Genomic DNA, 25,103 nt, shown 5'->3' on the forward strand with positions numbered 1-25,103 from the left:
TCCTTCTCTAGTCTGAGTTGAAGGATTAAACAGCCCCCCCGCCAAGCAATTTAAGCAAAACACAGCACCCCTTGGCTTTCCTGTCGGGCTGGCTGTTGCTGGGGCAGGTCTCAGCTGCTGGGGATCAGCGTTAACCCCGGCAGAGCCAGCCCCAGGGGCCGTGCCCCTTGGCAGCAGCTGCCGGCCAACGGCCTCACGCCCACCACCCCACTCCCACAAAGGCCCCTGGGTGAGGATTTTAACGGAGTGCTGTAAGCAGTGATGAAGGGAACTGAAAAAAACACATTGGCAGTTAAAATATCTCCCACAAAACCAAGCTACAGCAATGTTTTCACACCAGGGTTCCAGCTTGATTGTGGCCCTCGTTTGCTTACCAATAACAAGCTCTTCCCACAGGAAAATGGCTGCTCACAGGTCAGGCAGTTGACATTTCTTTTCTACCTTGTATTTTTCCACATGAATTTAAGTTGGTGAACGTAAACAAAAACATTCTTTGAGGTAAGGAAAGAAGGAAACAAACCATTTTCATGTCGCTGTCCCCCGCCAGCCGCAGCAGTGCCCGGAGCATGCCGCAGTGATGGCAGCGGGAGGCTCCGGAGCGTCCCCCAGGACTCTGAGGGGAGTCAGAGCCCTGCGCAGAGGAGTCTCGCGTGCAGGTGGTTGCAGGCTCAAGCCTTGGCACGGCTCCTCGTCAGGAGTCACCGAATCCTGCCTGCCTTTGGTTCGCTCTCCTGGGGACCGCTTCCAGGTGTTGTCCTCTCACCGAGCGCTGGCGGGTGCCACGAGCAGACACACAGGCTTGCGAAACACCCAGCGTTACAGCACCCGTCGCGTGTGTCACGCGCGCTCTCTCCCCGCACCGGCGCAGCAGCGTGGAGCGGGATACCCCGCGCAGCACGGACTGACCCGCTCCTTCTCCTCCAGGCCGGCAGCAGCTGGAGGTTCAGCCTGTCTTCCAGCCAGCTCCTGCGGTAACGCAGCTCCCAAGCGTGCAGCACGCGTACCCCAGCGACGGCAGGCAGCCGGGCGAGTGAGCCCAGTGCCGCTCACGAGCTCACTGGGAAGCTTCGGTTCCATCACATGCACCAAATTGCTGACCCTCCGCTGCCGGAGCCCAGCTCCAGCACCTTGGAGGACATGTCAGTGGCTGGAGAGGCAGCTGTGTATCAACTGATGGGTCTGCACAGGCTTTCCGTGAGTTCCAAACCAGCCGGGAAATGCAGCACAAATGCTGCCCGAGGCTTTGTCTTCCCTGACAGCTCTTCAGGCACTGACGGAAAGAGTAAAGGAGGCCTAAAAAGTGAAGCTGATGTTACTGCTTACTGCTGTGTGTGTTCTCCAACCAGTCAGTGGCTGGCTGGACCTTGGCTTGGCTCTACCGGTTACTGACAAACCACAGGTCAGCCTTCCCGTTTTGCAGTGCCGGCCTGGTGACGGGGGAGTTGCTGCCAGCTTTGGAGGCAAGGGGACGGCCCATTCAAACAATGCCATGGCCCCCACTGAGGAGAGCTGTGCCTCACTGCCTGACACGTTTTTCTTCAAACCATCCACGTGGGTGAAAGAAGCACTATCATCAGCCCCGTTTTTTCAAATCATAGAATCATAGAAAAGTAAGTGTTGGAAGGGACCTTAAAGATCATCTGGTTCCAACCTCCCTGCCATGGGCAGGGACACCTTCCACCAGACCAGGTTTCTCAGAGCTCCATCCAGCCTGGCCTTGAACACTGCCAGGAAGGGGGCATCCACAGCTTCTCTGGGCAACCTGTGCCAGTGTTTCACCACCCTCATGGTGAAGAATTTCTTCCTGATATCTGAATCTGCCCTCTTTTAGTTTACAGCCATTCCCCCTTGTCCTATCACTACACACCCTTGTGAAAAGCCCCTCTCCATCCTTCCTGCAGGCCGGCTACGACTTGGTCGCCATCACAGAAATGTGGTGGGACAACTCGCATGACTGGCATACTGTCATAGATGGCTACAGACTCTTTAGGAAAGACAGACCAACAAGGAGAGGTGGGGGAGTTGCTCTATATGTGAGGGAGCAACTGGAATGCATTGAGCTTGGCCTGGGGACAAATGAGGAACAAGTTGAAAGCTTGTGGGTTAGAATTAAGGGATAGGCTCATAGGGGTGACATTACGGTGGGTGTGTACTACAGGCCACCTGACCAGGAGGAGGAGGTTGATGAGGCCTTCTACAGGCAGCTGCAAGCAGCCTCACAGTCACAGGCCCTGGTTCTCATGGGGGACTTCAACCACCCTGACATCAGCTGGGAAGACCATACAGCTAGGCAGGTGCAATACAGGAGGTTCCTACAGAGCATCGATGATAACTTTCTGATGCAAGTGGTGGAGGAACCAACAAGGAAAGGCGCGCTGCTGGACCTTGTGTTAACAAACAAGGAGGGACTGGTGGAGGATGTGAAGGTCGGAGGTAGACTCGGCTGCAGTGACCATGAAATGGTCGAGTTCAGGATCCTGCGTGGAGGAAGCAGGGCGATAAGCAGGATCAAAACCCTGGACCTCAGGAGGGCTGACTTTGCCCTCTTCAAGGAGCTACTCGGAGGAATCCCATGGGCCAGGGCTCTCGAAGGCAGGGGGGTCCATGAGTGCTGGTCGCTCTTTAAACAACACTTCTTCCATGCACAGGAGCAATGCATCCCCCTGAGAAAGAAATCGAGCAAAGGAGGCAGGAGACCTGTATGGTTAAACAAGGAGCTTCTAGCGGAGATCAGGCAGAAGAGAAAGGTCCATGGAATGTGGAAAGAGGGGCAGGCCACTTGGGAAGAGTACAGAAACGTGGTGAGAGCATGCAGGGATGCGACGAGGAAGGCCAAGGCTCACCTGAAATTGAAGCTGGCAAGGGATGTCAAAAACAAGAAGAAGGGCTTCTTCAACTACATCAGCAGCAAAAGGAAGGCTAGGGACAATGTGGGGCCGCTGCTGAATGAGGCGGGTGTCCTGGTGACGGAGGATGCGGAGAAGGCAGAGCTACTGAATGCCTTCTTTGCTTCAGTCTTCAGTGCTAAGACTGGCCCTCAGAAATCCCAGGCCCCGGAGGTAAGAGAAGAAGCCTACAAAGAAGACAACTTTCCCTTGGTCGAGGAGGACTGTGTGAGGGATCGCTTAAGTGATCTGGACGTCCACAAATCCATGGGCCCCGATGGAATGCACCCACGAGTGCGGAGGGACAACCTCATGCACCAGTACAGGCTTGAGGTGGACCTGCTGGAGAGCAGCTCTGCGGAGAGGGACCTGGCCGTCCTGGTGGACGACAGGTTAACCATGAGCCAGCAGTGTGCCCTGGCTGCCAAGAAAGCCAATGGGATCCTGGGATGCATCAAGAAGAGTGTGGCCAGCAGGACGAGGGAGGTTCTCCTTCCCCTCTACACTGCCCTGGTGAGGCCCCATCTGGAGTACTGTGTCCAGTTCTGGGCTCCCCAGTTCAAGAAAGATGAAGAGCTACTGGAGAGAGTCCAGCAGAGGGCTACAAGGATGGTGAGGGGACTGGAGCATCTCTCCTATGAGGAAAGGCTGAGGGAGCTGGGCTTCTTCAGCCTGAAGAAGAGAAGGCTGCGAGGGGACCTAATAAATGCTTATAAATATCTGAAGGGTGGGTATCAGGAGGATGGGGCCAAGCTCTTTTCAGTGGTGCCCAGTGACAGGACAAGGGGCAATGGGCACAAACTGAGGCACAGGAAGTTCCGTCTGAACATGAGGAAGAACTTCTTCCCTCTGAGGGTGACGGAGCACTGGAACAGGCTGCCCAGGGAGGTTGTGGAGTCTCCTTCTCTGGAGATATTCAAGACCCGCCTGGACAAGGTCCTGTGCAGCCTGCTGTAGGTGGCCCTGCTTCGGCAGGAGGGTTGGACTAGATGACCCACAGAGGTCCCTTCCAACCCCTACTATTCTGTGATTCTGTGTGTCAGGTACTGGCAGGCTGCTATAAGGTTACCCCGGAGCCTGCTCTTCTCCAGGCTGAACAGCCCCAACTCTCTCAGCCTGTCCTCATAGGAGAGGTGCTCCAGCCCTCAGATCATTTTTGTGGCCTTCTCTGGACCCGCTCCAACACACCCATGTCCTTCTTATGTTGGGGGCTCCAGAGCTGGATGCAGTACTCCAGATGGGGTCTCACGAGAGCAGAGTAAAGGGGCAGAATCCCCTCCCTCGACCTGCTGGCCACGCTTCTCTTGATGCAGCCCAGGGTTTTGCCTGGGGGGTAGGGTAGCAGGAATAAATATTACAATGTAAAGGCTGGAGAAAAAATTCTGTGGTGTGCAATAGGCTAGACTGATCATAAAACTCCACCTCTAGAGAATAAACTAATGCCCTTTACAGAAATCACATCTGGTGGACAACTAATTGAAAGTATTGGTCAAATGACCATACAGGTCCAGTTGTTTGGGATTTTTTGTCCTCTAGTGTACTGTTCTGAATTTCTCCCATGACAGCTGAAAAGACCTGCCTTCTCATCTTCTGAAATCAACATGTTTGGTCACATAGGAATGGCTGTAAAAGGGGCTGAAAGCGGCATGCTGCTGCAAGAAGCCGAACCAAGTATCAGGAGGTACAGAAGCAAATGTCACACAGGTTAAGTGGGTGCTTTTAAAAATCTCCTCCTGGCACGTAGCCTGGGTCTTGCTGATGTCCAGAGGCTGTTTTGCCATGTTCTCAATGGCACCAAAATGTCACAGGTAGGTTTTATAGGGACAAACCAAGTGAAACTACTCTTTAGTAAGACACTTCTAAAACCAAGAAGATGTCCAATGACCACGGGGTCACACACTCAGTTAGGATCTTTTGTGCCAGCGTGCACTGGTAATTCTTGCAAGGGGTTTGTGACAAATGCACTGCTGCACTTTAACCTGCCGATACCCATATACAGGTGGTATCAAAACCAGCACACAGCCTGGCAGTGCTTTTGTATGAACCCCTTGCTGCACTTCAAAGTGTTGCTGTAGAAGCATTCTGCTCTTTTATTTTGGAAAACATAATTTTTATTACTGCTTTAAGACTTCATATATGATTTTATAGGGCACTATATAAGCTGGCCTAGCATTCTGAAAAACAGCAATCCTTAACCCAGAGCCACAGACATGAGATTTACAAATGGCTTTTCATTTCTTCATAAATTAACCTCTTTCAAGATTAGGAAAACACAAGTAAATCGCTGAATCCACTTTGCCGATTTGCCACATTTTTCTGAACAACAAGAACACTTCTCTCACCTGAGGGCTGAAACTTCATCAGCCATGTTGATTACCTTTATCCATGAATTAGAAACCTGAACTTAGTTTGGTAGGTTAAAAAGCACACGCACATTCATGCCCAGATCCTTAAGACATGTTTAGGTTACAGTATCCCCAGTCAATACTGTGTGACTGTTTTTTTTGGTTCATACAGGTAGACAATTCAAACCAGCTCATAATTAATCTTAATAAACAAGACATATAAAGAGTGGATAGACGGTGTTTGCATGTGTGTTACTTGGGTACGCAGCTAAGCAGCTTCCCCACAGTCACATCATGGGTCAGCAGCACTACCAAGCACAGAGCTTGGATTGTTCATATTCACGTTCACACTGGACGTTGCTCCCACAGATACTTCTAGAATGACTGCTTGTTTATTTTAATGAAGTCAGTAAAACGTTTCCTCAAAAAAAATTATTAATGTTTCACATTCTTAGTTCTAGTGCTTCATTTACCAGCATCCCACATGCATGGGTTACACAAACATAGATGGGGCCAGAAAAGCTTATTTCTTTTTGTATTGTCAAGGCAGTTTGATTTGTTTCTTCTCCAAGGAACTTGGGAGTCTGTAAGAAGGAAAAGTGCTGGGAAATAAGAATATAACCTAAAGTATAGAAGAAAAAAGAAAGCAAACAATACTGTTGGCCCTCAGTCAGAGTGACTCCTCCTGGAGTTTGTACTGGATGAATGCTGCAATACTATTTTAGCTGTCACATTACTGCAGGATTTTCTGATTTGGAATAGGTGTAATGCATCCAACATGACTATTGAGCCCACTGCAAGAAAACACCACAGGACTGCCCTCCAAGGTGTCCAGGAAAATTCCAGAAAACCCACGGACCTTGCTGGAATCCACAGTGCCTCCCTACAGCTCTAGGTACTTCAGGTTGAAGGTGTTCAGGTAGAGATGGCTGAAGATAAGTAGATCCAGATAAGCCGATATGTTTGGGTTGAACATAGCTGGATCTCTGGCAGCCACTTCTTCCGTGGGTTGTTTTGGGTTTTTTTTTTTTAAGTTCAGGCTTTTACTACTATAATAATGGGGCTGCTGGCACAGATTTAGGTTTTTTTTTTAATTTAACTGGACACAGGAATTGTCACTTTCCTTTCTAAATCCTCAGCTATTCGCCACTGTTGGACAGCTTCCTAATTCATTCCAGAAGTCAGTATATTGATGTAACTACCCAAAAATGAGTAAATCACCCTAAGACTCTGAAAAAGGAAAGACAGTAATTTAAACAAAGTAGTATGAGAGTGTATCACTAACTGCTTACTCAATGTGCCCGTGGCCAACTGCTGCAAAAAATATAACTTAGTTTGTGAGTACCTGCTGTCGCAGCGGGCAATCCCACAGGGATCAGGATCCATTGACAGGGCCCTTAGCTTCACCACAAGAAATAAAAATTATCTCAATTAGCCAGGAGGGTAGAACTTCCAATTTTAACCGCAATGGAGCACAAGAATCCTAGTACCGGATCAAGGCTCCCGAACTCACCTTTGGCAAACAGGTAACGAGGCAAATCCCCCCAGAGAGTTTACTGTGTATGTACCGGAGCAGAGACCGGAGGAAGGAGGCAGCGGGCAACACGGCCACAGCGCCGTGGCTTCAGGCAGCCTGCAGCCCCATCTGCTCCACACGGCTTAACAGCCCGCAGGGGTTAATACGGTTAACTTCTAGCCCCTGCACGGAGACAAAACTACGGAAGTGAATGTCTGCTTGTGGATATTTTAAGCAAAAAAGAAAACATATGGCCCTCTGGAACTGTGCTTGCTCTTTCCCCAGCTGATATGACACAGAGGACAGATAGCCCAGGCCTAGGACTAAACGCAAAAGCGTTATTCAAAGCAGCAATTAGAGAACAATTTAGGGCACATACTTCAATATTAAAAGTTCTCAGATTAGCAAAGTGGAAATGCAAAAAAGCTCAGAATGCTCATGTACACTTGCTATGAAAAAATTTAAAAAGCACGAATACGTCAGCTGTATAAAACAGCAGTTTCTTACCTATGTGAGGAATGTTTCTGCCCACTATGAAAGACAACTTAGAACCAGTAATTAAAACCAGCCTTTTCTCTCCAGATGTTATTTCGTGATTCTACACATGGACTAGTAATGAGCAAAAATTAGAAGAATGGGCTTAATTCAAAAGGCTGAAAAGAAAGATCACTAATTTCATTATAAAATTAGACATTGCACTAAAAAATGTCATCATGTGGATCAAAACCACAGGTGTAACAAGCAAACAGTTGAGAGCAGCCATGACGCGCATCTTTAAATTCAAGCCTTGCAACATGCTGGTAAATGTTTCTCGGCACAAATTCCTCAGGTAGTCTGGGCCCAAACGCCGAGCCAGTCCCACCGCCCGCAGCAACCCCGCAGGAGTGCCCATGGCGTGGCGGGGGCTGGAGTTGTGCTCTCCCTGGGGACAGTGTGGCCAGGGGGGATCTGAAGGAGTCGTCTAGTTCAGCCTCTGCCAGGGGATGAACTCTGCCTTAAACATCGCCAATGTTTAAAGGTGTCTTTGCTTAACTTTTACTTTTAAACTTGTATAAATGATTTTATAATGTTCTCAGGAAATGTATTGCAGGGCTTTGCAAAGTTACCATCAGGATTATTTTCTCCTAATGCCTGATCTAAAGGTAGGCGATTACTTCTTATGAACAGGGGATTTGGGGAACAAGGCTTTGTGGTTATTTTGCTGTCTTCTCTGCAATGGCTTTTTAGAAACGTGAATCCTCCTTTAGTCGTTGCTCCTGCAGACTAAACAAACCAAAGCCTTCCAATTTTTACACACAAAATGATGTTGTCTAGCACTCTCATCTTTCTTGTCTCTCTCCACTGGACTCTTTCCAATTAGCCTCCAACCTCCTTGAAGTGTGGTGCCTGAAACTGGATTTAGTATTCCAGCTCAGATCTCATTAGACCTATTAGGCCTAATTAGAGTAAAAGGTTATTTCATGTGAATTTCATTGGGAATGCTTATTTGTTCAGTCTATTATGAAATTTGCTTTTTCACAAAACCATGACATTATTGACCCATGATTAGCTTGCCACTTACCAGAATCTGCATGTCCTTTTCCACAGAATTACCACAACTAGCCAGGTCTCCTCTAGCCTCTGTCTGTTACTTACTTCAGTTCAATATTTTCTATTTGCCTTTAAGGAAGCAAATCCCACTTACGTCACCTAAATTCAACAATTAATTTAAATAACTTCTTATTCTAACCTATTCTTTTGATAACACTTTCAGCCTTTATCGGTGATGATTGCTTCTAAATGAAATATCTATTGCATAATCCAATCTATTTTATAAAGTGTATCAGTTAGCATAAAATTGATTTAAGTAAAGGCCTCGTTATTACATCCTCCTAGGCAACAGTGAATTGCTAACAACAACCCTGAGTACGAATCGCTCTTGTACATCCATTTAAACTATGCTTCCTGCAAACGGCTATGAAAACATCAAAAGCAGTGTTCACCAAAACCTCCTTCACGACACATCACCTTTGCAGCTTCTCTGTTCACACGCCAATTATTCTGTTACAGAAGGAATTATATGACAGGATTTCTCTCATATAGTATTACCCCTTTGAAATTGTGTATGAAAAAAAAGAGAACTCTGGAATTGAAAAACAGGTATAGGAACTATTTTCCCTTAGAATAAACGTTAAAAACAGCTAAAATGCATATTTCAATTTGTGGAGATCTTCAGCAAAACTAAAACCATGAAGATAACAGTGAGAACTCAGAACCAGTATTGAACTTTCAGATTTTGTCCAGAGATAATGCCTGCATGTAAGCAATCACATCACGGTAATGCTTGCATGTCGGAAAACATATTTTTAAAGAAAATGTTTGAAAAAATGGACAGTCCTACTTTATTAAAAGAAATCTGCATGCTTTAGGAGGAGTCATGGAGTCAGGCTAAATTCAAGTTTAACTCTACACATTCGTCTTCCAGTCTACTGCATCTATTGCTTTCTGTTGTTAGTAGTTGAAGCTCACTCTTACTATGAGATGCTTCAGTCACATGCATACATAGTCCTTCACATCTGCCCAATTTTTAGATCTTTGTTGTGGTGACTGTAGTTCGTACTTGCTAATTTCACTGTCTCCCATCCGTCCAAAATTAAAGCCCCCATCGCTAGTTCAATACATTGGTGCCATGTGAGTCCTCCTCGTCTCAGGCATAAACTGGTCCATGTTATCTTACACATCAAACAGGCCAAGGGAACGTGCAGTTGTCCTTATCCATTGTATTTCCTTTAACAGAAATGCTTGCTTCTTTCACATACACACCCTGCATGTAGATTAAGACCCTGAACTAAAAGACAATGAAAACTGGCCTTTATTTTTCTATAGACTTTGGTGAATTCTGGATCAGCTCGTTGCTGAACAAAATTCTTTCCCTACCTGTTACATTTTACTGAAAACACTGCTGTCCTACACACTCAGGCAGAAGTAGTAGGTCTTTAATTAGTCTATTTTTATGTACAGGTTATGTTATATAGATGATATAAAACATTAGTGATGGCCACATGCTGGACTAGGTTCTCTGCAGACACCCTGATGCCACCATGCTAGGCAACTGTTGAAAGTGAAAGAGCCAGGATTCACAAACTTGATGGAGGTCCTGTCACAAATCCATTAAACATCACAGCTGTAATAGATTAATATAAACCACTTAATTTCATTGGTCTGATTTTTAATACTGTACTTGATGTTACAAATAAAATATTACTTTAATTTATAAAGTTTTCATTTTTCCATGTAAAACCAACAGTAGGTTTAAAGTAAAAACAGCTTTGTGGAGGCAAAAGCTTTTTCTTTAACTTCAACAAGATTCTAATTTTATAAGAGTAGAGAAATGTGTAAACATAAACATTCATGATCTTCTTTTGTACTCATCTGTGTAAATCAGCTGATACAAATATAATTTACTATAGAAACATTTGGTTTGTTTGTTTTTGCTACACACAGTTCTATGCTGGCATCACATACTTGTCAATTAATCTCTCAAAGAGTGAGATTTATGCATTTTGCATTCTGTTCCCCAGTATATCCATTGCCAGCAGTGGACTTTTATGTTCAGAGAATCAGACTCACAGTGTCAGCAATCTAAAGTTAAACTTCAGTACAAGATTATAAATGATCAAAAATGAATGCATCATTTTCACATCATAATCACCAGACGCTTCAAGGCCATGATCCAAGCCAGCTAAAATTAACGACAGTTTTCCCACTGACTTAGCTGGAATTCACCCGCAGTTCCCAGTCACTACAGATTCTCATTTTAGTTTTGTAGTTTTATTACAGCGTGGAAAGTTAAAAAGTGCGTAGTATCACAGCTTCAGTGTGAGAAGTAAAGCCTCTAAGTCTTTCTGGGCCTCTTTATCCTGAAAGAAACAGACAATCATGCATCAATTTAGATAGGATAAATCCCTTCACTTGCCTAATACGTGCCTATCCACATTTCTTCACTAGCAACAGGCATAACACACAAGTGCAACAGGCACAAAACGTACAAGACTGCGCAGTAAGTTAATTTATCAGTGATTGCAAAAATAAAGTTTGAAGTGAAAACAAGAGCCAGATGGCAGCCCTTGCTTTACAGCTCTGTTAAAGCACTTTAAATGTTAGCCACAAATAGCCTTTTCAGCAGACCAGCAAGCCTTTCAGCTTAGGCCGTAGCTTTTCTTGGTGTACTTTGCACAAAGTACTGCCTTGCCTTATACTTTACATAAGCTTGCAACCGGACTGTGTGCAGTTTTTCTAAAGATATTTCTGAGATGTTTGCTAAAGATTGATTATGCAATTAACGAAAAAACATTGGGAAATGTTTGACATTAACTAATGACATAGGTTAGATTGTGGTTTCAGTGCCTACAGCCATACCTACCTGTAAGAACCACCACAGGCTGCATACACCCTCAGTATCTTCCATACTGGTGTTGGTGGGCTCTGCCTATGCTACTGGGCTCAGCAGAGAGGAGCAAATGGCAAGCAATCTGCTACACTCAGAGCCAAAATTGTATTATACCTCCTAGGACAGAAGGGAAAGGCTCCTTTCAGGCTGATGTGTAAGTGCACAGTTTGCACAGGAGCTTTAAACCAAACCTAGCCCACAGACCCTTTCACCAGTGACCAGTGACATATGTTTTAGCTATTCCATGTATAATCTGTTTGGAACAGGGTACCTGCATATGAACATGTAACCACAGTACAAAAAACTCCATTACTCCACTTATTTTTAAGACGTCTCCTGGATATAATCCACTTGCTTTACTTGCCATTGCAAAACTTCTAGCTTGCAAAATGCACCTTGGTTTAAAACCGCATTTCTAAAAAGTCAGCACCTCATACCTGCAGGCTGGTAAGGGTCCAAGCACCCAATAAATGCACCCATGCGTGCTTAGCAGTGCAAGCCAAAAGCACTGGCACATCACAAATTTTGTGCAAGTATTTCTAATGACAGAGACCAGTATTGCTTCCCCAGATAACGCCACAGGCAATTCTGAAAGAAAATACTGCAGACAGACAGTGAAGTAATCACTGAATTTCAGGATCACTTCGTTATCCAATCAACCAAAAAGCTGGAACAAAATACAGGACATTTTAAAACACATTTTACGGGTGAAGAAATTCCTGCTTCTCTTTATTTTGGTTAGTTGTCTATAATGTCACGGAGGAATAGAGAAGAATATTGAGATGATAGAAACCATATGCCAGACATGTCAAACTACATTATGTTATTGGTCTGGATTAAGGCATTAATACATTAGCTGGACACTTCTCTTGGAGTCGCTGCCTTGCTCCCACTGGCAACAATAGGCTAAACTATCTGCCTAATCATTTATCAGAGGCCTTAGAAGGCACACACTGCAAAGCCAGCATGCTCTTGCCAAAATCCTCTACAGAAGGAAATGTCACACTGAATTCAGCACCCCTTAAACTCCACGTCACTACAGGCTGCCTGGAGCACCAGCCCGTGGCTTTCAATAAAAATTGGAAAACTCAAAATTTGCCTCAATATTCAGGGAAAACATACTCTCTTCTGTACTGACCGTGGCCGACTTCTGAAAATTATTCTAAACTCCATTAAACAAAAAAGTAAAAAGCCAGATACTGTCCCATGCTACTAAGAAAATGAAAAAGGTTTCATTGTGTCTGGCCCTACTCTTTTCACACTATTCTAAGCCGAAAATGATAAAGATGCAAGTTTTCTTATATCTGAATGGTTGATGGGACTGTTTACTCACTTTGCATGATACAGCATTTTAAAAATCTCCAAGCAACTTTGTGTAATTGTCTCTCTCCTTAGAAGCGAAGGATTACATTGGGCAATGAGCTTTAATGAGTTGCAAAGGTCCCAAAAATAATGGGCAGTCTTTCCTGAATCTTCCTCTGGGCTTAGGAAAAAGAATGAAACAAATCCACGATTGTTCTAAGAACTAGCTGGAGAAAAAACTGCAAACGTGCAAAGCATCCCACCTCTGGGTTGCCAGTTCTAAACAAGACTACATCAGTAAAAGCAGGAATTACAATTGTTTTACACTACTTAACGGGCTGTGTTAATTGAGCCAGTGGCTTCTAGCCAGTAATAAGAACTCAGATGGCAAAAGCATTTTAAAAAATCAGTAATGGCACCAAAAACAAAGCTGAGAATGGCCAGGGAAGGTAACCATTATGTCACCTTTGGACAGAGTCCTTCCAGACCAAGAGGTGCGTCACGCTAAAAGAAGAGAGAAGCCACAATGCTGTTCAGCATAGCACTCTCCAGTTTTAAGAATGAAAACTTCATTAATGCCCAAAGCTTGACTGTTAGTGGGAAAACAAAGCCATAAATCCTGTATTTGGCCAGCTCTCTTCAGCACCAATTTCTGGGTCTGTGGCTTTCTAAAAATGAGCTTTTTTTGAGCTAAAAATGAACTTCAGGTCAGCTTTTTTTTTCCTTTTTAAGATGAGCAGGTTCTGATCTCCCTCTAGAGCGCAGCAGGGAGAGGAAGAAGCACAAGTTGTAGGACGAATGCAATATATTTGCGTCAGTCCCATTTGTTCACCTGGAGGCTTAGTTCAGGCCTGGCTGCATACACAGCCATTTTCAGCCTTGACTTTCAACTGTCAAGGCTTACATTTATTAAACACTTCACCTATCATTTTCAGAGTTGAATATGAGTTCAAAATGTACCGCAAACTGCCACACAAAAGGTATTCAAATTACATGGTCAGTGACTGTATTCTCCCCTCTTCCTATTTAGTTGCTTTTCTTTTATGTTGCATCATCCACAGGGGACATGCACAGGGAAAAAGGACCTGAGAGGCCAGGAACTGAAGAAGGGAAGAGAGAGATGAAAACAAGAGCAAGACAGAAAAGAGAGCTGGTGGGCAAAAGGGAATGTTGGCTTAAATGGAGGTAGACCACATTTTGACAGTTAATTTCTGTTGAAAAAATTTCTTGGTAAATATATATACACACAGACATACACATATAAATGTGCATGTAAAAATTAAATGGCAATTAAAGCAGAGGCAGAAAGATAATGATTTTACCTTCCATCTCTGCTAATTATTTCCTTATGAACTAAACACATTCAACGCAGGCACTGCATATGTGTGCACTTGTTGACAAAGTCCCAACTGTCAACAGAGAACGATATAACCCCATGACCACAGCCAGAACGGCTACACCAGCCAACTATAACATAATTCTGTGCAACCACTGCCAAACCCCAAGCTGAGAAGCATCCTGTAGGCTTTCATTGAAGTCAGCAGGGCTGCATGGTATTAAATGAGCTGGGCTGCAAGGGTGGTCCAAAGCTGTGCTCTGATATGCTGTAACAGCAACGAGGTACTTAGAGCCACCCCTGCTTTCGGGCACAGCTGCATCGTTCCTTCGCGGCTCCAGGAGGAATCCTGGACTGTAAGTGACTACTGAACATGCACAATGATTGTTAATTAGAGAGTAATAGCTCTTGTGGACAATATAAATCATATTATATTGCTGTATGCTACCCATTCTCAGTTTCATGACAGACTCTCACAGATGGTGTGACTGCAGTAAGTATTATGCAATTGTATGCAAAATAATGCCGTTTTCCCCCTTAGATATTTCAATAAACCAATGCAATCCTCCACTTGCAAGCGTCTGTATGACTTTTCAATGATGCAAGTTGGGGCACTTTATGTTCTTTCATATTTTTAGTATCTTCCTCTGGGGATGAACCATGACCTCTCAAGGCTTTTAGGATCACGGTAAGCACAGCTTTAAAATACGTAGCTGACAATAATTCCATGTTTTCTGATTATACTTCAAGTAAGGGAGAAACCCCCTTTCACACCCAGAAGACTGCATGAACAGCTCAGCTAGCTTGAGGACTGCTGTTGAAAAATTACAAAATGGCAGAATTCAATTTATAATAATTAATAGTTGTGTAAAATTTTTATCTACTAGTTTTTTCCTAACGTAAAAGACTAAGTTTCATCTGTAATCTGGTTTCTTTTTACTACTGTACACAACATGGAGCTTTCGGTGTTCAACACATCCCCCTCTTTCTGTGCAACAGGGTGGGACCTACAGCCCTTCCTTCCGTGCAGTCATGACTGAAAAGGCTTGAACACGATCACGCTTAGTTATAGCCCCTTCAGAAAGATGCCTGCTGAGGCTCTTCTTCAGCCTGTGTATGGACTCTGAGACAATTTATCTCAAAATCCTGGAAGCTTGACTTCCCCCAGCCACTCTGCAAAAATAGGAAGCCAGCTGTGAACTTCTTAACGCTGCAGGGCACCACCACCTCCGTGAGTACTTGTCCCCCTCTCCCCCTGCATCATCAGTGCGCCAGCGGAGGAGATACACTCCACACTTTGAGGAATCATCTGTTGAGCCACCTTGCTGCACTAAGAGCTATGCTAAAACTGCGTTACCTTGGACAGGATGTTGAAATGAATACTTCGTGATAAACTAGTCAATTTAATCATAAATATAATAGGCTCAGTATTTATCAGGATAGACTTTATCCTTATGCATGAAACTACTACACTACAAAAAATATCTTCATCTTTTTTGGAATCGTTTTTGGAGGGGGAGAAAGAATAAGCAGACAAAGCAAACAAACCTTTTGGCAAGAACTTCAAAAACACGCATACGGCAAATCAGTCTGATCAATAAGATAAAGAAAAATAGACTGTATGCTCTGAAGTGCAAAATAATGTAAAACATAGGAGGTCTCACATTCGGTCTCAAATTCTTTTAGCGGCTCTTTTACAAATATCTCATTTTTTACCAGCATTTTACAGCTCAAAATCTGATCTCTTTATAATGAGTTTTTGAAAGACCCATTCCCTGAGCTTGAAGCACTCATATCGAATGTAAACAGAATCACTAATTAAGGAATATTTTTTTAAAGTATATTCAAAAGATACTTTAACTTTGGATTGGTGGTAGCTATTAGTAAATTCTTGTTCAACTCCACAAACAGTCAAAATTAACAAAAACTGAATACTTCTATTATTTTGTAATTGAAGCACCATGGACTTTTGCTTGGCATTTGGAGAACAAATGTGCATGAGATCTAAAGGAACGAATATTCTCTGAAAACAATGACATTTTGTATTGAGCCAATGATGTTGAGAAAAGAAAATGTTCTGTCTGATGAGAAAACAAAAACATTTTTAATAAGGTTAACCCAAATTATTCATATAATTTCAATGGGTAGTTTTTTCACAAACAAGTTATAATTTGTACCCCCCACTGCAAAAGCAAATTATTTTTTCACGTCAAAATCTTACTTAGAAGGACAGATTACCACAGCAGCTTCAAACAAGATCTGCTGGAAATATCACAGCAAGGTCTGCAACATATGACCTATCTACGGTGGCTGGAGTAGGCATTTCTCGGAAAATCTTCTTTTGGGAAACTCAAGGTATACAAATGGTCTGTTGTAACAGGAACAACTGATGGATGCTGAAGTTTGTACTCTGCCCTCTATTCCATCCCTCTGTAACTCCCACTCTTTTCCTTACAGACAATATTAAAAGTGTAAATTAATGATCACGGCGATCAGTTATGGTGATGCAAAAAAATGTAAGAAAATCTTATGGGCATGATTTCTCCTCAGCAGCTGCATTCTTGTGTAAACATCCACCCATTGTTCCTGCCCATTATTACATCTACCTCCTCCTCCGCATGGGCTTTTCTAGAGTTTCAAATGTCACTGAGGCCGAAGGCAGAGTCTTTAACAAGTCTCTGCTTCCTGCCAGTCCACATCTGTAAGAAATGAATGCCATGATGATCAATTCCTGTAACAGCTAAATCTCTCTCATTTGTTAATTTCAACCACGAATTGCCATCACTTGTAACTGCTGGGAAGGAGGGAGTGTTTGCATTCTTCCTGCTTTGCTGTCTTCAGCTCTTCTAAGACTACATTTTTTGTAATATAACTGCTGCTTTTTAGATTCATTTGCAAAAAACGTCATAGACACCAGAACCTTGAAATTTTAATCTCTTTCTCTACTAGGCTATTAATCCCTTTGTGGTGAGCTTCCTGGTCCACAGAGTGCACTCTCACACCCATGCTCATCCCCAGATACAAGAAAAAATAATTTCTTTACTATTATACTTTATAATCCTACACTGAGACTTTAATTTACTAGAAGCTCCAGCCTTTAAAGTACCCAACAATCTTTGTTTTAAACAAGAAGATAGTCTCTATTCCCCTTACATGCAAAGTGCTGTGTCTAATCAAACACCCCCCCCACTTGTTTTGTCTTTCTAGATGCAAGACGAATGCTCATGTTTTCAAATTTAAGTTATGTTATTTTCCCCAAATTTAAAAAAGTATTTTTTTTCCCCTCACAGTAGTCCACCACATCTGGTTTTGACAGCCCTTCATGTAGTCACACTCACCAAGGCTTTGAGAGCACTACAAAGTAATGAGTCTCAGCAAGGGTAATGCAACAGCTACCAGATAAACAGAGCAGCTGTTATGCACTTTCCAGTAACTCACAGCAGCCTTGAACATTAGGATCTCTTTTACTGAAGGGGTGAATGTTTCCCAGGACCCTGAGGTTATCCACCTGGACAGCAACCAGAGAAAAGCAGGACAATTTAACGTCCCGTGCACCTCCAGCAGTGAAGTACTGCTCTACAGTATGACAGTATTTATGGCCAAGGAAGGACCGTATGATTCATTGGACTTTATTGTTTAGAGTAAAGAGGATAGAGAAAGGTCTCTAAAGTAGTACTGTAACATCAGTTTTGTTTTCCAGATGTAATTTGCACCAAATCTCCTGCATTTCCTTTTCAAACAAACAAACAAACAAAATGCATAGACTGATTAGTTAAAAATGTGCTGGCATTAGGACGTACAGGAGTCATTCATTCAAGTTGTCTCTTCTTTGATGATTTCTTTGGTATCCTTTTTAGGGTTTATAATAGGGCTGAAACTGGCCATCTGATTTCTTTTTTTTTTCTTTAACAAGAATTACCTCTGTTTGGAAGCCCCTCTACCCCTTGAATTAGAAACATATTCTCTAAGTGGTAGAAGAGATGTACAGAAGGGATCTTTGGATGTGATACAACATTCAGGACAAAAATAATCTCACTTGACATGAAATGTTACATGAAATGAATCCTAGACAAAGTGTCGAAGAAGTGCCCTGAGTTAGACCAGCTGAGAGTTTGACCTGAGGGTTAAAACGAGCTATGGGCTATTTTAGTGATGCCGACCATCTCTGGTTCCCACTGAAGTCACTGGAAACTGTGGATGCTCAGAACTGATATAAAGTAAACCGTTGTCTACTATTATTTTCATACTTCTGCTGCAGGATGATTTGTATCATGAAATACTATACAATTCCTCAATGTGGCACCTTTCCAGCAACTTTGTCTCTCAGTCTGCTCCTGATTTTATGCCTTTATACATATACATCTTTCTCAGTAGAAGCCAACATTTAAAAACAATAAAGGAATTCCCCTGCCTGAAGAAAGAGAGAAAGCTCACATGAGAAACTATGATTACACTTGGGAATGATGGGTTTCACATGACTGTGACAACATACCACACTGCTGACAACCCTGAGATTCTGTGCTGTGGCAAACTGAAAAAAATCCTCACTGCTGCTGACCTGCGTTTTCTGTTTCAGACCAGAACCCCATCTTTCACCGGGCTGTAGTCAATTCAGGCACTTTATCAGCATCTGTTCATTACTGTCTCCCCAAAGCCTCTTTAGTCTCCTTACAGTTTCTCCCCTCCCTTAAACTAACCTACCTAAATGTTATTCCTGTGTACATCTCCAAGCCCTGAACCACTTCAGTTCCAATATGTTTCCCCCCAAAATCACTAACAGTCTTTCTCTAACACAATAACCAAAACAACACGTAATATTCTGATTCAGATGGGACTTGAGGTAACAGCATCAGCAGAGTTTGTGTTCCAGATCTCCATTTTACAGTAATTCCTTTCAGAATGCACTTGGTTTTACCTTATGCTGACTGCTTTTTTTTTTTTAAAAAAAATCGAATTACACATTATTGCCCGAATGCCATATTTTCCTGGACTTTTTTTTTCTAAACTTAAAACACATCACAAGTAAACAAGACAAAGTAGACAAATCTGTGATAGCTATAGAATTAGTCAAAACAGAGGAGGACAAATCATCTTGTCCTCTTCAGACGGACAAAAGATTTTGGGGGCCCATTTGCTGCTTTCTTCTGTTCACAAACCAGTACCATTCTTATTTTCATTACCACCTTGCTTGCCAGAATACACCCCCTTCCCTCAGATTGCTGCTCTCATCTCAGGGTCCCCTGAGGTGTGCCAGTACTTCAGAAATTTGATGGGACCTTCCTTTTTCCAGGAACTAAGCCCCTCCAGGTTGCTCAGGAGGCACTGAACTCCAGCTCCCACTTAGACTGATGACACTGGATTTAGAGGCAGGATTCACCTCTCACTAACTGCACAGTCTAGCAGTCAGGTGTCCCAGGTACACATCCTGCAGGTATCTTCGCATCTAGCCTCCCTCTGCCATCAGGGGACAAGAGTGCCAGGATGAGGCACCTGGGTGCATTTATCTCTCTCCATCGAGTGTAGGAGGAGCCTCAGCAACTACCTTTGGGTGACCAAAATTTTGTCCAGCTATTGTCATCAAAGATGAATCGCAATCTATGCTATCTCCATACTTTTTCAAGGAGTCCTCATGAATATGTTGAATGATATCCAGATCACTAAACACAGGCAGTCCTCTGCCCACCAGAATTTTCCGTGGTATATGTTTGTTTGCAATTTTACCAGATATCTTCAGAGTTCATTGCAAGATTACTTGGGCTGCAGTAAGTTGAATACAGCAAAACCAAAAAATTCTCCAGCACAATCAGTGCAGATATATAAAAACCAGGCTGAATTAAAGCAATTTCAGTTGTATGCTCTCTCCATTACACCACTGGTCCTACTTTTTATGCAAAGACGTAAGGTACCAAATAACAGATAAGCTATAGCAGTCTTTCTTACATTCTGTAACAGGCAAGCTGAAGGTACATTTCAACAGAAAGTAAAGAATAAAGCAGAGTAAATTAGATTGTTAATGTCATATCTGTACCAATACATATTTAAAGAAACACTGAGTTAAGCAATGATTACTTAATTTATGACTGGTGTATACTTTAACCTGGGCAAAAAACATAAAGGCCACCCAGGAGCAGCTGCTGGTGAGGCATGCAGTGGTCTTGCTTCCCAGCAGGAACACTTGACATAAACATGTTAGTGCTCCACACACAGCATTTATTGTCAATCAAGTTACATAGCTATTTAATGGTCTTTTTCCTTAACTTCAAAGAACTAAATGGGATAGGGCCAATTCGACTCTGGAATCACTGCTCTCCCTCCCTACCACATCTGCTGTGCTCAGAGGGGGTCCCTTAGGCTGACAAAGCTCAGGTTTGAACTTGTCATGCACTAGGATGGTAAGATGTTTCCAGTCATGGGTCGGTAATTATGGAACTTGCTTCTACACGAGAACAGACAGAGTGAACCTTCTTGCCATGACTTGGTTTATATTTCAGAAATTAAATAACTTTAAATCTCTCAAATATCTGTAGAAACTTTGCGTCCACATACTAAAAATACTCTAAAGGGCCTGAAAAAGAATCTAGTAGTCTCTTTGAACAAACTATGTACCAGTACATGTAACTGGAAAAACTGTGCCTCTAACTGCACTGTGGTTGAAGACATAGGCAATCTTGAATAGCTCATCTACCTCTGCTACAGCTAACACACCGCTCTGAAGGCCTTGACGAGAATCATAAACCAGAGGCTTTCAGGAGCAAAAATAGAGACTGCAGGGCAAAAATCCAGAATGCTTTCAACCGACAAAAACAGGTCTGGGGCAAAATTTCAGCACAGCTAGAGTGACACACTCAACTGCTTATGCTTAAAATAGTCTAATGAAATGGGCTGAATTACAGAGTGCAATTCAATTTCTGACAGCCTCTGACACAGACAAGTCCCTGACAGTTCCCCTAACAATGATGTCTTTAAAGCTGTTGATAAAGACAACTGTAACAAGCCAACCTATAGTGGAGGAAAAAGGAAGGTTCTGTCTTCAGAGGAAAAAGTGAAACATTATGTTGTTACTGACAGTGCAATAATGGGTGCCAAAGACAAGACAGTGGTCACAAGAGAGCAAGTTATCACTCTCAATACCCACCTCATTAGTAACTGAGAGAATTGACAGCGCAGAATCACAGTACTTCAGTGCATTGTTTTTCTGGCCAAGATCTTTATAGCACTGAGAAGAAAAAACATTTTGTTTCCAATCAGACCACTGTAAGAATACCAGAGTCTACAAATCATTATTTTTAAAAGAACTTGGTTACCTTTGCCAAATACACATAATTGTATTTGGAATATCCTGGACGCATTTCTTCTGCCTAAATAATAAAAAACAGGAAAGAAAATAGACATAAAACTATGTCTATACTTGTGTGATGAGATTTATGTGGTCTGCAGAGCATTTTTAGTAATGCACTAAGCTTCCTCAAACATCAGACTGAATCATCCCTACTGTGTGCACCACAATCTGTACAGCACTCCAAAAAAACCCCTCAAGAAAACCAGAAAATCCAAACCCCTAATCCTAAACCAGGCACATGAGGTGCTGATATTGAACACATAAAAATGTTCTGTACTTCTTGCTCTCCTCTTTCTCGAAGTGTTTTGTAAAGTTATCAGATCATTCTACAGAATATCTGTCGGATTCATTCACTTACACAGTGGGTTGGAAGACACTGCTCTCTCTAAGCAACCAACCATTCACAGTCTGTGTAATGGGTAATGAACTGTACTCATCAACTTTGTAATTATTTTTCTTTCACAGACTCACATCTTCTAGCTCTGGGTTCACCTTTCTTTTCACATTACCATCTTCTGAAAATTTCAGGTCATTAAAACAGTTCAGGATTGTCTTCCTGTTAAAACACATCAAGGATGTAGAAGCTTAAAAGATGAGTAAAAACCTTACCAATTATCTATTAACCAAGAAGCAGCCTTAATCAACAAACAGCTTTTGGGGCAGAAAAATTACATCAGTGACATTTATAGCAGCTGTAATCCTTGGACTGAAACAATGCTGTTTTCACTACAACTCTGTATTAGCAAACAAATGAATAAGAAACCCAAACAGTTGTCTTTCAGACAGTAATTTAATTTTTGTTGCAGAAGATGACTTAAAACCACAGTTACACTGCAGCCCACCACAAAATACCCTGAAGCTAAAGTGAACATTTCAAATTGTTCCTACCACCTTTGTTTGACCTTAAAGATAAAATCTGGTAAACTGGGAAGATGGTAACGTATTGTATTGTCCAAAATGCAGATCATTCCATCTTTAAATAGCCTAAGAACACACAAAACAAGCACTTTTGATAGTGAAGAAAATCTGCTTGTCCAACTCCTTTGAGAAACTGTCTGAAAGTAATTGCAATGATGGAGGTTTACGTTTTGAATTCAGTCAAGCGAAAAACTTGTATTTTGCAGCTCCAGACGTAGAAATGATTCGTACAGAAGACACTGAAAGACAGATTTATTTCATTCATGTGGTGTTTTGTCATAACTGTGCATTCAAGTAGAATGCCCAGGAACATGGACCTATATGACAGAGCTTTCTTTTCTACTTCACTACAAAGGTAATTTCACCTCCGCAAACAAGAAAGGTTTCCACAGAAATTCAATGAAAAAGCTTCAGATTAGAAAAAGAGAAGTGTCATGATGTCAAAGTTTTTCTTGCCTATGTTAAACATCTTGCAGAAATAGGCAAATCAACGGTTATCTCTATGGTTAATTTATTTCAATAGCATTTGTAATTAATTTATATCCACCTCACTTTAAATCCAATAACTATTACACATGGCAAGCCACTGAAGAATTCCCTAAAACTAAAGAAAGAGACGAAAAGGTGCTAGCCACTCATCTCCAAACAAATTATGAAATAGAAAAGCAAAAAATATTTTAGTACAGAGCTCTGTAGTATTTAGGAGGGCCGTGGATTTATAGCTACTGAACATAATCTGTTGAGCAGACATCTTGACAACAGTCACTTATAGCAGCTGGTAGACAGTCATACAGGAAAACCCTTGGCTAGGACTTACCTTAAGGAAATACTGCAGTGCTTCTTCTACTGTTGAAGTTGGTGGAGTCCCAAAGAGTGCAGCAGCTACTTTCTTTTCAATCCAAGACAATTGAGCTACCTATAATAAAAAAAAAAAAAAATTAAAAAAATCAGAAGTCTTTAGGGTTGCTTCTCAGTTTTGGAGTAAATACTGTCCTGCGCCGCTGTGCTACTTATGCAACCTATTTTGCAAGAGAACCTGTACAGGAATGTTTTACACTGTCAATATGCCAGCTCAAAGCATAGTCTTTCAGATTCTAGATTCTGCTAAGAGGAAAATGTACACATTAAGAAACACACGACAAAATACCAACATCATTGATATGAGATTATTCCAATGTATAAAGTTTAAAGTACAGCTTAGGTTTCATAAGACCTTGCCACTTTTTAAAACCTTAGGCTAGAAATAGTGCTTTAAACCTGTTACGGTTTTCATGAGGCAGACAGCTTAGCATGACCATGTAGTCCATGTACTCGAATACAACATTACAAAAAGCTGTTGCTACAGTCAAAATGTGAGTGCTTTTGGCACTTGCAAAAACAAGTTTATTTATTACACAGAAGCTGGTGACAACCACTGTTAAGAAACAGGCTTCATTTTTTCCTCCTCAAATCTACAGATAACACTTGCCAAAGACCGCTTCTCATTGCAGGAAGATGGGCTGTTGTCAAAGAACTTCAGGGAATTGTCATATTGCCGCACAGTATACACGACTTCTTCCCTTACATATACTGACACCTGACAGAGGCTTGTCTGGTTACTGCCATAAGGTATTTGGCTCCATCACCCAGCCTGGAAAAAAAACACCTCATCTCTAACCATATCTCTAACCAAGGATGCAGCTGCTAAGAAATGCAATGTGAGACTAAAGCCTGTTTGAATAGAGCAGTGAAGCCACCCTCCTTCGGACACTTCTACTACACCTGTAAAGAAAAGCTAGGACTTTATTCCTTCACATCAGTATTTGAACCACAGCACTGATGGCTCCTGTCATAGAGTACAACTGAGATTAAAAATGGTAAAAACCAAGGTTCTATGGTTTTTTCTAACAATTTCTGGCCTGATCTATGCAGAGGCAACACAGAGAAGGGATACACACAGGCAAAGAAAGAGAGCGTCTCATCGGAGACCTGGAGGTGAAAAATGAGTTGCATAAGTACATGTCTTTTACAGGGGGAGATGCGATTCAAATAACGGAGTTGAGCCTTGAACTCAAGCCTGTTCTACTGTTGTAAAAATTTAAATAGTTTTGGATAGCTTTAGATTATTCCTGAGTAATTCCCTGGCTTCCCAGTCTCTTCAGGGCTGTTGCTGCTCCCCGCGCCCTCTCCTGCTAAATCCGGCAATTATCCAGTAGATGTCAGTTAATTACGGTAAAATACAAGAAACCATCCATGCACAGCTATCCACAGCCATCAACCAGAATGCTTCTCTTTTGAACAGACATCAAGCTCGATGTATTTCTTGTTGCAAACTGTCCTAAAAATATGACAGCAAAGAGTACAAATTCAGGCGAGCACGCCACAGGAAAATGCACAGGACCACGTTCTCCCATCTGGCCCCAGTGACTCCAGCTACACCAGAGCAACATGGCCTGGAGACAGAAGGCATCCTGGTCAAGTCTTGCTGGTTGTTCAGCAGAGTCCAATGCCTTACTTGCTAAACACCGTCAGTAAGTCTCTGACACAAACCCACTAAAAATTATATTCCAGAGAGAAATAATAGTAAGAAAATGAAGCTTTTTTTTCATTCTCTCTCACACATATCCCACTCTTGAAGCCTTTTTTAAGGGAATAAAGTGGGTTTTACAAAAGCTCCTCAGCAATACCAGAGTTCTTACCCGTTGAAACAACAAGATGTTTCCCCTCTCTGCACTGCAGTGCGTTCACACTGTGTTACAAACAGCAGCATGCTGGTTAAAACATCAGGTTGTAGGTATGTACACAATTTCCTCACACGCTTCATTTCCCTAGCTGCTCTATAGTTTCTGAGACATACTCTGCAACATATATTAAAAGGGTTTTTGCAAAAGTATTGTTTTCTTCACAGCCAATCTGCTGCTGTAGTGTTCTCTGCTTTTTTTTGAGGAGGAAGGCGTTTTCTATATTTCTAGGCCCATCATATCAAGATAGAGGCAGCCTATAGAGGGAGGAAAAGAGGGGAAAAAAATAAAGGGAATGTATATGCTTACACAG

General features: G+C 42.4%; 1 protein-coding gene across 5 annotated transcripts in view; it reads right to left on the minus strand.

Annotated features, from left to right (window-relative positions):
- Nucleotides 1–5,038: 5,038 nt before the first annotated feature.
- The window catches only part of RMDN2 (regulator of microtubule dynamics 2), a 54,726-nt gene continuing 34,661 nt past the window's right edge, over nucleotides 5,039–25,103 (minus strand). Inside the window, exons 8-11 of one of the 5 annotated variants that reach the window (XM_075412706.1) lie at nucleotides 22,888–22,986; nucleotides 21,118–21,171; nucleotides 20,949–21,029; nucleotides 5,039–10,645 (exon numbers count right to left, since the gene is read on the minus strand). In XM_075412706.1, the coding sequence (XP_075268821.1) occupies nucleotides 10,592–10,645; nucleotides 20,949–21,029; nucleotides 21,118–21,171; nucleotides 22,888–22,986 (288 nt within the window). In that variant the 3' untranslated portion in view covers nucleotides 5,039–10,591. The other 4 variants (XM_075412708.1, XM_075412710.1, XM_075412711.1 and 1 more) reach the window with 4 other exon arrangements.

The sequence above is a fragment of the Opisthocomus hoazin genome, chromosome 2 (genome assembly GCF_030867145.1).
Source record: "Opisthocomus hoazin isolate bOpiHoa1 chromosome 2, bOpiHoa1.hap1, whole genome shotgun sequence".
NCBI lineage: Eukaryota > Metazoa > Chordata > Aves > Opisthocomiformes > Opisthocomidae > Opisthocomus > Opisthocomus hoazin.